Source organism: Plectrocnemia conspersa, unplaced genomic scaffold (assembly GCF_051122295.1).
Source record: "Plectrocnemia conspersa isolate PC_06_02 unplaced genomic scaffold, ASM5112229v1 ptg000001l, whole genome shotgun sequence".
NCBI lineage: Eukaryota > Metazoa > Arthropoda > Insecta > Trichoptera > Polycentropodidae > Plectrocnemia > Plectrocnemia conspersa.
In genome coordinates, this window is record NW_028277165.1 from 29,375,734 (window position 1) to 29,388,863 (window position 13,130).

At 29.8% G+C, this 13,130-nt stretch overlaps 2 protein-coding genes across 4 annotated transcripts; both read left to right on the forward strand.

The window, feature by feature from the left end:
• The first annotated feature begins 626 nt into the window (after window positions 1-626).
• On the forward strand, window positions 627-4,888 carry LOC148239548 (uncharacterized). 2 transcript variants are annotated; one of them, XM_088196860.1, is made up of 5 exons: window positions 627-695; window positions 1,242-1,306; window positions 1,371-1,438; window positions 1,515-1,624; window positions 2,638-4,888. In XM_088196860.1, exons 2-5 carry the CDS (start codon window positions 1,260-1,262, stop codon window positions 4,432-4,434), a joined length of 2,022 nt encoding a protein of 673 aa, XP_088052986.1. In that variant the 5' UTR covers window positions 627-695; window positions 1,242-1,259; the 3' UTR covers window positions 4,435-4,888. The 2 variants fall into 2 exon arrangements, with proteins under 2 accessions (XP_088052986.1, XP_088052994.1); XM_088196868.1 differs by having other exon boundaries at window positions 1,515-1,588.
• Window positions 4,889-5,611: 723 nt separating this feature from the next.
• On the forward strand, window positions 5,612-10,523 carry LOC148239549 (5'-3' exonuclease PLD3-like). 2 transcript variants are annotated; one of them, XM_088197014.1, is made up of 12 exons: window positions 5,612-5,635; window positions 5,730-5,892; window positions 6,376-6,482; window positions 6,850-7,020; window positions 7,096-7,267; window positions 7,952-8,086; window positions 8,150-8,272; window positions 8,336-8,404; window positions 8,612-8,743; window positions 9,602-9,741; window positions 9,810-9,975; window positions 10,134-10,523. In XM_088197014.1, the coding sequence occupies exons 2-12, from the start codon at window positions 5,863-5,865 to the stop codon at window positions 10,401-10,403; spliced, it is 1,515 nt and encodes a 504-aa protein (XP_088053140.1). In that variant the 5' UTR covers window positions 5,612-5,635; window positions 5,730-5,862; the 3' UTR covers window positions 10,404-10,523. The 2 variants fall into 2 exon arrangements, with proteins under 2 accessions (XP_088053140.1, XP_088053133.1); XM_088197007.1 differs by lacking the exon at window positions 5,612-5,635 and having other exon boundaries at window positions 5,647-5,892.
• The last annotated feature ends 2,607 nt before the right edge of the window (window positions 10,524-13,130 follow it).

Genomic DNA, 13,130 nt, shown 5'->3' on the forward strand with positions numbered 1-13,130 from the left:
ATTGTTGAATAAAGATTCTATACATTAAAATATTAAAAGAAATTATCTAATGCTAAATTTTTGTCCTAAAATGTATTCTATATTTTTTCTGGAATTATACGTTACTCCGCTTGTTTATATTGTAAACAAATGGCGAATGAAATGTTTTTCGCTGTCACTATGAATTATTTTTTATAAAGAAATGATACATAAGTTTTCAAGTACTTTTTTCTTTTTGTCAGCCACCGTCGCCCACATTCACACATATATTGATACAATTGTGTGCATGTTTACGTTTGATCTACTTAGCTCTGATGTTCATGATGAAAATAAAAACCAGAGGCGTAATAAAGAAAATATACTAAAAAATAGGATTAATTTCAAAATACATCACGCATACTTAGGCATGAAGTGATAACAACGTGTACATTTTTTTGTAGCGCTTGTAAATTCACTGTTCAAACCATTGTTTCACCGGTTTTCTCGTAAAAATAAAGATTTTTCAATGTGTAAAGATTATTTTATTGAAAATGTTTATTAGTAAAGCATTTTTTTAAATTTAATAAAGGTACACTAATAGTCACTTGCGTTAAATAGTTAAATTAATTTAATTTTTTTCATCTAAGCCAAAATTATAACTGTTTGGACCAAAATATACGTATTGTTTTGACAGCTCTTCGACTTCTGGATGTCCCGTCTAGCTGTTATTAAAACCGGTATTACTTAATTTCAGATTACATATCATAAAACATACGGCGAATAGAATTTATGTAAAATAATGTATGAATTATTTATTATTAACATGTCGATTGAGTCTTAATCCTTCAATATTCCTGCGACTTTGGATTGGCTTTTGTTGTCTTCAGGTCCCACAGAGATCACCTCTCCTCCTACTCCACCAATACTTGTGACCATTTTACCCTCAGATTTATAAAGTGTTAATATTAGTAGATTCCAGATTTCTCTTTTCGTTACTTAACATTATTGATGGCACATCATCTTCAAGATCTACCATCCATTTTTAAAATCAACAATTGTCTTTTTGGGATCTTTTATAACTTTGATCCATAAATATTATAATTCAGTTTTTTTTTTGAAAAGCCTTTTTACCAGGTTTTATAAATATGATAAATTAAAATAATATAAAATGTTCCCATTGTTGTTTAGCGGAAGTTTATTTTTTACAATATTATATTACAAAAATTATTTTTTTCATGCCGGCCGATCCATATTTTTTATATATATACTTAATATTTTTCTAGAACCAGGGGTCAAAAGCAATGATGGATCAATTTACTATAGTAACACGATCGTATGGACAGTTGAGGTAAACAATGTAGCCATTAATACATCATATAGATATTATTATTAATAATATAATTATTTTAAAGTGTTAAAATTGAAAAGGAATATATTGAAGATTATTATGATCCAAATATCGAAGACATGTTTGAAACAGGTTAAAAATATATATGAATTATTATATTTTATTAAATTTCAATTTTTATGTAATATTGGTTAATGTAAATTTTCAGAAGATCACGATGTTAAGGATATACTGAAAGAAAATGCAATCGACGAATATTCAAAGGATTTTTCGGAAACAAAAGTAATTACTGAATTATCGGTAGTTAGTTTATTAGGTGTAAGAAGGAAAAAAATAAAAATATTTTAATCAATTATATAAAGAGTGATCCAACTCCAGTTTCCCAACTTTTTAAAAAAAAAAATAATTCAAAGATGTCCTCAGATTTTTTTTATTAATCGAACATATTGTGTATTTTAATAATTACCAACAATAATATGAATTAAATGGGCTCTTTTGACGTAAATTTTGGACTTCTGAGCAGAGATCATTGTTTTTGCGCCCTCCTATTGATCGAAATTCGGTTTAAATACACTTCGACCAATACTCTCATATCAGAAGTCCGTATTATGTCGGTGAAAATAGCTATTTTATTTTTAAAACTGTAATATCGAAGTGCAGACTAACTATGGAGCAATATGCGAGATGCCACATATGTCTTTGTAGTTTTCCGCTCATTTTTCCCTGAGAGATGAGTCGGCTCAGTTCGTATTTTGGACTTGAACTAACGAAAGTTCTAAAATTATAATTAGATTAAGAACTTTCATTAGGTTCGGTTTGGGTAAGAACAACAAATGGACGTTTTGCAATTGTCAGATTGAGTTTCATGGTAATTTTAGATCTTATAATTTCACTAGCCTCGTTATTTTCGTTAGTAGAAATATATATCTATTAGTGAAAATGTATTTGGAAAATATAACTGCTGAAAAAATACACATTTGTACATCACATGTAAATAAATACATGTATATATTACTATATATGAAAAAATTAAATTCATATAATTTTACTAGCATCTGTCAGATAAATTATATTTTCACTGATAAAAATATACATCTACTGGCGAAAATGTATTCCGATATGATTTCACTAAAAAGACATTAGAAAATATCTTTGAGATAGATTTGAGACTGTTTTTTTTTTAGATTTTCTTTGAGGGAGACAAATTTTTTGTTATACATTTTTAAAATAGGTATTAAAACGGATGTATTTATACCATTACTCGTTACTTTCCATCGAGTGATTGTTTTTAATTAATTACTTAGCATATAAAATATAATTTTAATTTTCAGAAACAAGAAAAAGAAGAACACGATTTGGGCAATGTTCAACGTTTGGCCGAAGGCGAGCAGTATTCTTGCGCATCTTGTTTTAAATCATTTGCAAACAAGAATACTCTGATCCTTCATCTTAAATTGCACCCTGACATTATTTTCTATAAATGTCAAATGTGTCCGAAACAATTCAATGTAAGATCTCAACTTTCACATCATATGGAAATTCATAATATTTTTTGTTGTTATGAATATGGTAAATGTACAAAAGTATTTAACATTAAACGTAACCTTTTACGGCATATGAAAATTCATTACGATTTAACGACCTTTAAATGTGACAATTGTGAAAAAGCATTTAAGCGAAAATCGGACCTTATACAACATATGAATATTCATAACGATTCTAAGGATTTTAAATGTAACATATGCGAAAAGGCATTCACTATCAAAAATTATCTTATAAAACATATGCGTTTTCATAGTGATTCTAGAAATTTTAAGTGTGTCAAATGTGAAAAGCCATTCAAAAGTCAAGATCATCTTTCGAGGCATATGAGTATTCATAACGAATCTCGAGATTTTAAATGCGATACATGTGAAAAGTCATTCAAGAGAAAATCTGATCTTATACGGCATGTGAATATCCATAGTGGTTCTAGAGGCTTTAAATGTAACGAATGTGTAAAACTATTCAAGCGTAAGGCTGACCTTTTACGTCATATGAATACTCATAGTGATTCTTGGGACTTTGAATGTGACAAATGTGACAAAGTTTTCAAGAGTAAATCTTACCTCATACAGCATAATATGAATATCCATCATAATTCCAATGATGTGCTTCTTCATAGTAACTCAAAGTTGATCATCTTTAAATGTAAAATATGTCCGAAGGGTTTTAATATTAGATCTCAACTTTCTCGCCATATGGATATTCATAGCAAGTTTTGTTGCTCTGGATATGGCAACTGTCGTAAATTATTCAAATGTAAACGTAACCTCTTACGGCACATAAAAATTCATGTCGATTCTAAAAACTTTAAATGTGATAATTGTGAAAAGTCTTTTAATACTAAAGAAAATCTTTTACAGCATATGTGTACTCATAGTGAATCTAGCGAACTTAAATGTGGAATATGTGAAAAAATATTCAAATTTAAATATTATCTCTTACAGCATATAAAAATTCACAAAAATATTAGGGACTTTAAATGTGACAACTGTGAAAAAAGATTTAAGTGTAAACGTAACCTCTTACGCCATACGAAAACTCATATCGACTGTAAGGATTTTAAATGCGACAATTGTGAAAAAGAATTTAATACCAAAGATAATCTATTACGACATATGAACATCCATAGTGATTTTAGAAGACATGAATGTGACAAGTGTAGAAAACCATTCAAGTGTAAAAGTGATCTCTTGCGGCATATGAATGTTCATAGTAATTCTAAAGATTTTAAATGTGATAAATGTGGAAAAGCATTCAAGCGCAAATCTTACGTTTCGCAGCATATTTTGAATATTCACCATGATTTGTATTTTCATAGTGCTTCAGATTTGTTTATCTATAAATGTAAAATTTGTCAAAAAGCATTCAAAATAAGATCTCAACTTTCACGTCATATGGATATTCATAAAAACTTTTGTTGTTCTGGATATGCTAACTGTAGAAAAGTGTTTACATGTAAACGCAACCTTTTACGACATATAAAAGTTCATGTTGATTCAAAGGACTTGAAATGTGACGAATGTGGAAAGGAATTTACACGTAAATCTGATTTGACGAAGCATTCACAACGTCATATTAATTAATCTTGCAATTTTATAAATATTTTTGCATTGGAATATATGTTCATATATATCTTAATTTTGAGTTTTAAAATTTTCACTCTTGATTTTTTTATATAACCTTAAGTTTATTTACAATAACACACCTATGATTTTTTACAATTTTACATATATTATATTATTTTTACAATTTTACGCTTATTTTGAAAATGACACCATTCATGTTTGTTGAAAATATAAGAATGTACATTTATTTAATAATAAAAAATGTGCTATGTATTTATTCGTTTTTGATTTTAGGTGTTATATAATGGATAAGAATTTTTACTTTATAATACCATTATTTTAAATACCTATAATAAAAACGGGTCCAGTCATTTTGTGAAATTGACAAATAAACATGTAATGGCATCATATTGTATATGTATGAATGGTGACAACTATCAAAGATGTTAAAATAAAATAAAACAAAGTAAAACACAAGTCTTTTTTTCCACCCTTAAACCATAAAATACAGCACATATAGATACTATAAATGAATCGAATGTGGGGGCCTATTTATTCATTCTTTATGGTCAAAACTTGGCGGCACTCCGGTAGCACTGACGTGTCGGCGGCGGAAGCCAGCACATTCCTTTGCAGGACCTTAATGGGAAAACAACGACCGGTGGTACCTCTCCACCGTTCTCCAGCATATATTTTGATAACAAATATGTGTTAAAATAAAAATACTACTGCAACCGCCCAATCTGTGTAACTGCCACCCGTCACCATTCGTAAGCCAAACGATCATGCAAAGATATTATGTATTACAAGCAGCCGTTAACAATGTTTTTTTCAGTATCTATTTTTTGTGAAATATCCCGATACTCAAAAACTAAAAAGAACGAAAACCAATTAACAGTTTTTTCGGTAATTTCTGAAAAAATGGCTTTTTTGATCCGATTAACTGGTTTTTACGATTATTAAATTAAATAAAGAACATTATTATTTTTCTCAAAAATTATAAGTAAAGTGACTTTCATAAATGATTTTTCGTGATATTTTTATGGCTGAAATTTATACTTGATTTAATTCTGCCTGGTATGTATACGTGTAATCCGTTATAGTTCAGGTTTAATAAATCTTAAAAATGAAATCGATAAACGCCACCAAGTAAATTATTATAAGACAAACGAAAAATTGTAATTCAATAATGGTCACTTTTAAACAGGTTATGGTCTAAGTAAGTTTTACAATTATTTAAAAATATAAATGCACTGACATTCGCAAAGTTTTCGATAACTAATTAATAACTGATAATAACCGCTCGAATCAAGTTTACAGTTATAAATCGTTCCGGCAGGGGCTTTGAGTAACGGCAGTCATAATAGATTTTAGATCGCGATTGAATACTCGATTTCAGTCCGCCATGTTTGTCCCGCGCCAAAAGTAGTGTCACTGTCAAACATAATGACAGCTATTACTATTAAATTGCCGAAGGTAATCGTTTGCATTGTAAATATTTACAGATAATTGTTTCGTTGTTATGTAAACATGTGCGTTATCAGCATTACCAAACAAAGCGAGTGTTTATTAATTAACTGCAAACACTATGCTTTGTTTATTTTAATACATCAACACTTTTAACATTTATTTTATCTTCACATATGGTGATGGTTTTATGTCACAATTTTTAGATTGAATATGTAAGATTAAATATTAAGTACTTGTAAATTTTCATATCATATTTTGTTTTAGTTTTGTTCTGTTACTCGTATTTTATTTGTTAGATGATATCATTGTCCCAACATATATTTATATTTATTATCTTAAATGTTAAACTGCTAAATATACATTATTTTTTCTGCAAAGCTATTTTTTAAGGTTGCTGAATATTGTCGGCAATCAGTTGGTTGATATTTGATAGTGTCAGTTTTTGTAAATATTATGATAAAATAATTTTAATATAATGCTGTATTTTAGTATGTATCGAAGAGTGCCAGTTTTGGGAATGCGTCTCCGGCAGATGCCGACCAGTGGGAACAAAACTTAATGTTGCAGCAAGATCAAGGATCGGCTAACTCTAAAAAGTATGACAAACATTCAATCATCCTTATAGTTTAATTCCAAAATCTTCTGACCATACATTTATAAATAAACATACATTTATACATATGTATCTAATCAATTTAAACTATGTTGGAACAAAATTATACAGTCGATAAATTTTGCCTATTGTACTGTACTACAAAATTGCATTATTTTGCCATAACGATAAATAAAATCAGCAACATAAAAATTAATAATACAGCTAAAACCAGTTTTTAATTTTATACAACATTCTATTCATCTTATCTTTGCGTCAAAGATCTTGTGAAGGGTTATTCAAAGCTCCTGTTATTGTAAGAAAATTTTAAAACTCATCACTAAAGATAATAACCAATTTTATTTTTATAGATGGGGTACAGATAGCTGGTGCAGACGGGTACAGATAGCATGTATACCGATTTTGTTTTTCTCAATCTTAATATTATTAGTAGTTCTTATGCCTATATCAGATCATTCAAATTCCTTTTCGAGTGTAATTTTTAAATCCGATCACCCCTATATGTGTTCTGATCAATGCAGGTGATTATATTATAACATTAGTCATGATGATATGGCATTGTGTGTTAATATAATAATGTGAATCAAATTTTATAGTTTGACGCTAGTAGAAAGCATACCAGAGGGTCTATTATGTCCGACAAAAAATCCATCAACGCATGAATCATGGTTGAATCTGATCAATATGGCTAGGGACACAATTGAAATCGCTTCTTTTTATTGGACGTTGCGAGAAAACGAGGTGTATCCACACAATTCTTCCAAAAAGGTATGTTGTAGAAAAGTAAACTAGGGCAAGTTAATCTATACGATTAAAACTAGCTAAAACACCATTTGAGTTCACACCACATAAGTAAACTATATATTTACACTTTTCATGACGATATAGACGTTGGTTTTAAAAGTTTGCTTAAACTTATAAGCTTCTGGATGCTAGAGTTAATTATTTTAGGGTTTGTATTCCAAGTGGTGTGACTTATTCAGTAAATTAATTCTGGAAGAGCTGTTTGATTTTATGACAGTTTTTTTGTACAACTATAAATTATACCAATATACAGTTAAAATTCAGGTATCAGTATCGGATGGCGGTGTCGAATGAGAAAGATTCCAGATTAATCGAAAAGACTCGAAGCAGGCAATCGGAATCGATGTAAAGTAATTGAGTCCTATCAGCGGTGAAGTTGAGAAATGGCAAGCTTCACTGTCTCTGATTTTTTTATATGATTTCCTACGACAGATTAGAGAAAATGGTCATTCAGACCAATGGTGGCACAGTTAATTTACAATCCATCTAATAAATTAAGAGTCTTTCAAAAATCATAGAAGGAATAGTAAAGAAATCAAAAATGGTTTAATTAATTAACAAATCAAGAAAACTTATATACCTCAATGTACAAGTCATGAATTGTAATTTTATAATCTTTGTATGCTATATTACATTTGTGTTTCTAAGGGCGAGGAAGTGTTTCAAGCTTTGTATAAAGCAGGAACGAAAGACGGAATCACGGTGAGCATCGTTCAGAGCGCTTCGACGAAAGAGAATCCAAACACAGACACTGAGTTTCTGGAGAAGAATAAAGCAGCAAAAGTATAATCTAGTCTTTTATACTAGAGTTGAACTTATGCTTATTTTTTTAAATATTTTCTTAAGGTGAAAAGTGTAAACTTTCCAAAATTATTGGGAGGCGGAGTGTTGCATACAAAATTATGGATAATAGATCGTACGCATTTCTATATCGGCAGTGCGAATATGGATTGGAGATCATTGACACAAGTACAAAATAGTGTATGAGATTTAAAAGGTTGAAAGTTATCTAATACATCTATATAATTGCAGGTCAAAGAGCTGGGTGCTATGGGAGTGAACTGCACGTGTTTGGCTGCAGATGTAGCGAAAATATTTGATGTAATAATTTTATTGCCTTAGTGTTAACGTCATAGTATAATGCAACACGTTTTTTTACCACTAGCATTGCATTGCATTCTGATGCGATCTATGCGCTAATGCAGGCATTAAATTCATAAATGCGTCAACAAGTTAACATAAGCGAAATTTGCATTTCTTCAATTATTTTATTTAGATACTTGTTTTTAACGATCTTCTCCATTGTAGGTCTATTGGTTTTTGGGAAAAGACGATGCTATTATACCCAAAATGTGGCCACCAGCGTTACAAACTAAATTTAATAAAGAATATCCGATGAACGTGAATATTAGCGGCCTGAATTATCTGTCTTATATATCGGTATGTATAGCTTGAATTATTAATTATTCATTCTATCAACTAAGGACTTACAGATGGACAGACATTTTTTCTTAAAAACTGTACTATAAAATATATCATAAATTCTATATTGCTGTGATTAGTAATGCTATTTATTGTTATTTTAAAGAGAATGTCCAAACTGCTGTGTGCTATGTATCGATAATGGGAATCTTAATTTACATAGTTAAAACTAGTTTTTTATAAAGCGGATATGGTAGGCCACTTTTTAAAGTCAAGATTATAAAAGCGAGAATTTTGAAAGCTCTGTGTGAAGAGATTCATTCTACTTTGTTCTTTCTACAGAAATAAGGTTGCATAACGTCCGAGCTTTTTCTTAAAAAAACATCTTGTAACTTATTTTTTTTGGCGTTTAAATGTGCCACTTTCTATTGATCCCTTAAAATTTGATTTTTCAGTTAAATTATTTATTAAGGAAATATATAACAATCTTCAACGTATATAAAAGTCAAATTATACTTCTATTCATTTGATCAAAAGTCTTTTACCCAATCTTCAAGTGTCCAGTCTTGGTGTTGCGAAACCCATTATTTTTTAAAGTATTTGCAACTTATATCGTATTTATTTGATGCCATTTCACCAGCCAACTCTAAAGGAATTTTTGTTATTATTTTTTTTCCTAATTTCTGGTCTGGATTTGTATGTTCAATATTCACTGAGTTGATTTAACACTGTTACGTAAACAATTATTACTGATATTTGTCTAATTCAATCCTTTCTGATAAAATAAATTGTTAATGTATGTAATATTTTCTTTATAATGATGTTCATCGTAACTTTTACGATCCTATAAATAAAATATTTTGTAACTCGTTTCAGAGCTCTCCGCCTCCATTAAGTCCTCACGGTCGCACTAATGACTTAGACGCGATTACAAACGTCATTAGAACTGCTGAAAAGTTTATATACATTGCTGTGATGGACTACTTTCCAATTATGCTTTACACGCGGAAGCCTTTGTAAATATTATATTATTGCATGGTGTAAACACAATTTTCTATACTATTAAACGTACAAATATGTTCAGGTTTTGGCCTCATATAGATAACGCCATCAGAGCTGCTTCTATAAATGAAGGTGTTCAAGTGAGAATGCTGATAAGCTGGTGGAACCATTCAAGATCTTCAGAAGATTATTTTTTGCGTTCTCTTACTGCTATAAGTATGCAGCATCCGAAAGTAGACATTCAAGTGGTAATTGTGCTATTTATTTACTTCATTCCAATTTACATGATAACGTTGACGAGAGGCTGCATCCGATTTAATATTTAGAGTTTCTCATATTGAAGATTTATACTCCCATGTTCCTTACCCTTCAATAAGCTTTGATTATATGGAAATATTTTATTTAGAAAAGATACGTCGTTCCTGCCACCGCTGACCAGAAAAAGATTCCGTTCGGTCGAGTGAACCACAACAAATATATGGTGACGGACAAAGTCACTTATATTGGCACGTCAAATTGGTCCGGCGATTACTTTGTGAACACGGCCGGCGTCGGATTGGTCATGGAAGAGCCGGATCACGGTTCGGGATCGAATTCCACTCAAGACAGCATCAGGAAGCAGTTGCAAGATGTTTTTGAAAGAGATTGGGAATCACCGTACACCAGGGATGTGTAAATCTCTTTATTTTCTGGCCATGTTGGGGATTAAAATTTGGCTGCGGGCCACATTAAAAAATTTACAAATTACTATAATAAGGTTTTTTTACAATAATAAAAATAATATTTTTTAACCAAATCGTGTATTTATTGTATGAATAGAATCGAAAGAAAAAACTAAAATTCACATAATACATAATATCTGATATTTATCAAAGTGTACAATTCTCATATAACAAAAAACATAAAAATGAATAAAAATTTATACAAAATGCATATTAATCGTTTTAACAAAACGTACAATTCTAAATAAAATTAAAAATGATATTTACATATATAGATGTACTTGAAATGAAATTTATAAAAAAAACACTTATTAATTTTTCATTAAATCAAAAAATTACCAGAATTAAATTTTGAAGACATCATTTTTTTCAGAAGGTATATGTTTTATGTTGTGTTTTTACAATTATAAATTCGAGCTATTTTATTAATAATCATGAGAAAAACGTCACATTAAATCATTTAATAATTGCTCAGAGATTCCTTAATGAAAAAATAAAATAAAACTATCGGTGCATGATATGGATGGCTTTTGAAAGGACATCACTTGGGAGGGGGGGGGGGGGGGCAGATGGTGGCATTATTTCAAACAATTCACAAACTTACTCACTCCTTGTTTATACTTAGAAAACATAAACAGTACCTAATACAATTCTCGCGTATTACTTATTATAAAATATGCCTTCAACATTTATTTTTGAAGATTAATAGTTAAGTATTGCCTCATTTTATTTATTTATTGTATTTTAATGGTATATTTCTATTTGATTGTAAAACATACCTTTATGCGAGTAATAGATATTATTAACACTGTCAGATAGCAATGATACATTTTTGACGATTTCTTTCAAAACATGTTCATTAAATTTTTTCTTAAATAATGGTATCTTATTTATTTTTAGGGTATCAAAGATCAAGCACTGAATAGGAATTTGAGATACGATGAAATATTAGTCGTTCCAATAATTGATAACAGGCCTTTTGAAAAAGATTTGAAATCGAGCTTAGATGCGCCGCTTAAAGTATACCCAGGAACTTCTAGTCTTAGTCAGAATACATAGTTTACGTTTGGGGCAACATTTGGCAAAAACTCAGTCAAGTGTCCAATATAAAAATTTAATAATTTTTGTACCTATTTAAAAAAATGTTCTATGATTTCTGTACTGAATGTTACGAATACTAATTCGAAATGGCCGTCAAGATGAGGAATATGAATATGGATCCTGCTCAGGAATGTTGAATATTTGTTAGATTTAATTTTTGTGTTCAATTATCTCACTTTGTTATTTATTCGCAATAAAAATGTTAATGTTAAAAGCAAATAATTTTCTTATTTGACCTTTTCATTATGAAAAGATGTGTCCATAGGTGTGTACTTTTTAAATGTAGCGTAGTTTCTTTAACCCCTATATGTCACGATTTTACTACTATAGATAATGTCTATGATGACTATCCACCAGTGGTGGCGCAGATTGTTTTTTAAGGTAATATTTAGTCTATACTACTATGTAAATTGAATGGTATTTTTATGATATTACATAAACAAAGAAATTTCATTAAAACTTATTAAGAATTCGCTCAAGAAAAAGTAATCTAAAAACAATGGATAATCTAATCATATTTTCTTAGCAAAAACAATACATGTCCGAGGGTTAAGAGAGAGATCAGGTAATTTTAAAATTCACCCTCTACTGTTTATAATATTATTACAATTGAATATAAGTATATGTAGAAATATACGTAAATTCAGTTGAGGGTGTATCGATGGCTCAAGGAAATCAATAAATATTTTTATATTGTAAATAAAACCATTTTTGTAGCTTGTATACATAAACGATATTTACAATTCGCCACAATATTTACAATTTCGTTATAAATATAGTATTTTCCTGCCCTTGTTTCTGAATGAAACTAGGAAGATATTGCACAAGTTATTATGTATATCAATATACATATGTAAATCAGGTGCCAGTATTGGGCGACAGTGTCAAGTTTAGGTAAATCTAAAGATAGTCATAGAAGAGTCCTTCAGAACTGATGTTGATGCTTCTCAAAATTTTGAGTATGTCGGGGTGATGTCTCTCTTTTATAGTGAGCATATGATTTTGACGAATGGGAAAAATGCCGCTCACGAAATATAAAGTACGAATATTTCCACCTCTAAACGAAGCCATTGTACTTGTTTGCGGATAGCCGTAGAATATTTCAAATAATAATACATATTTCTTGAGCGAAGTAATACTTATTTTTAAGACACGCGGAAAATGGTACAAAAAGGTTATTTCTCTGACACTGTTGTTGAAAAGTCTGAAACTTTTCATTTCTTATTATGATTATCGTGTTTCTTAGTTTCTATTATAATATTAACAATAGAAACAGTTATATTTTTAATTGACGCTGTCTAATTACTCTAAGAGAGTGAACATCACAGTTTCCACTTTTTATCCAAAACACACGCACGCTGGACTAACACGATCATACTGTAGCAGTTGATAACCAGTTACTGTGATATTACATATATATTATTTTTAAATATTTATTTTATAGCCAGATGTGATACAGACGAAAACCTTGAAATGAGCATTGCCGCTTCTATTTATATTAATGTATTATGTATTACTATAAAAATAAAATATAATATTATGCTCCCCGTCACTGTTTTGAGGGTGTAGTGGGCGCCGCC

Bases quoted from the DNA above. Each gene is read 5' to 3' on its own strand.
- LOC148239548 (XM_088196860.1), top strand. From the start codon at position 1,260: ATGATGGATCAATTTACTATAGTAACACGATCGTATGGACAGTTGAG. The intron at 1,307-1,370 runs GTAAACAATGTA...ATTATTTTAAAG, and splicing joins CGATCGTATGGACAGTTGAG to TGTTAAAATTGAAAAGGAAT. The intron at 1,625-2,637 runs GTAAGAAGGAAA...TTTAATTTTCAG, and splicing joins CGGTAGTTAGTTTATTAGGT to AAACAAGAAAAAGAAGAACA.
- LOC148239549 (XM_088197014.1), top strand. From the start codon at position 5,863: ATGACAGCTATTACTATTAAATTGCCGAAG. The intron at 7,021-7,095 runs GTGATTATATTA...CAAATTTTATAG, and splicing joins ATGTGTTCTGATCAATGCAG to TTTGACGCTAGTAGAAAGCA. The intron at 9,742-9,809 runs GTAAATATTATA...AAATATGTTCAG, and splicing joins CTTTACACGCGGAAGCCTTT to GTTTTGGCCTCATATAGATA.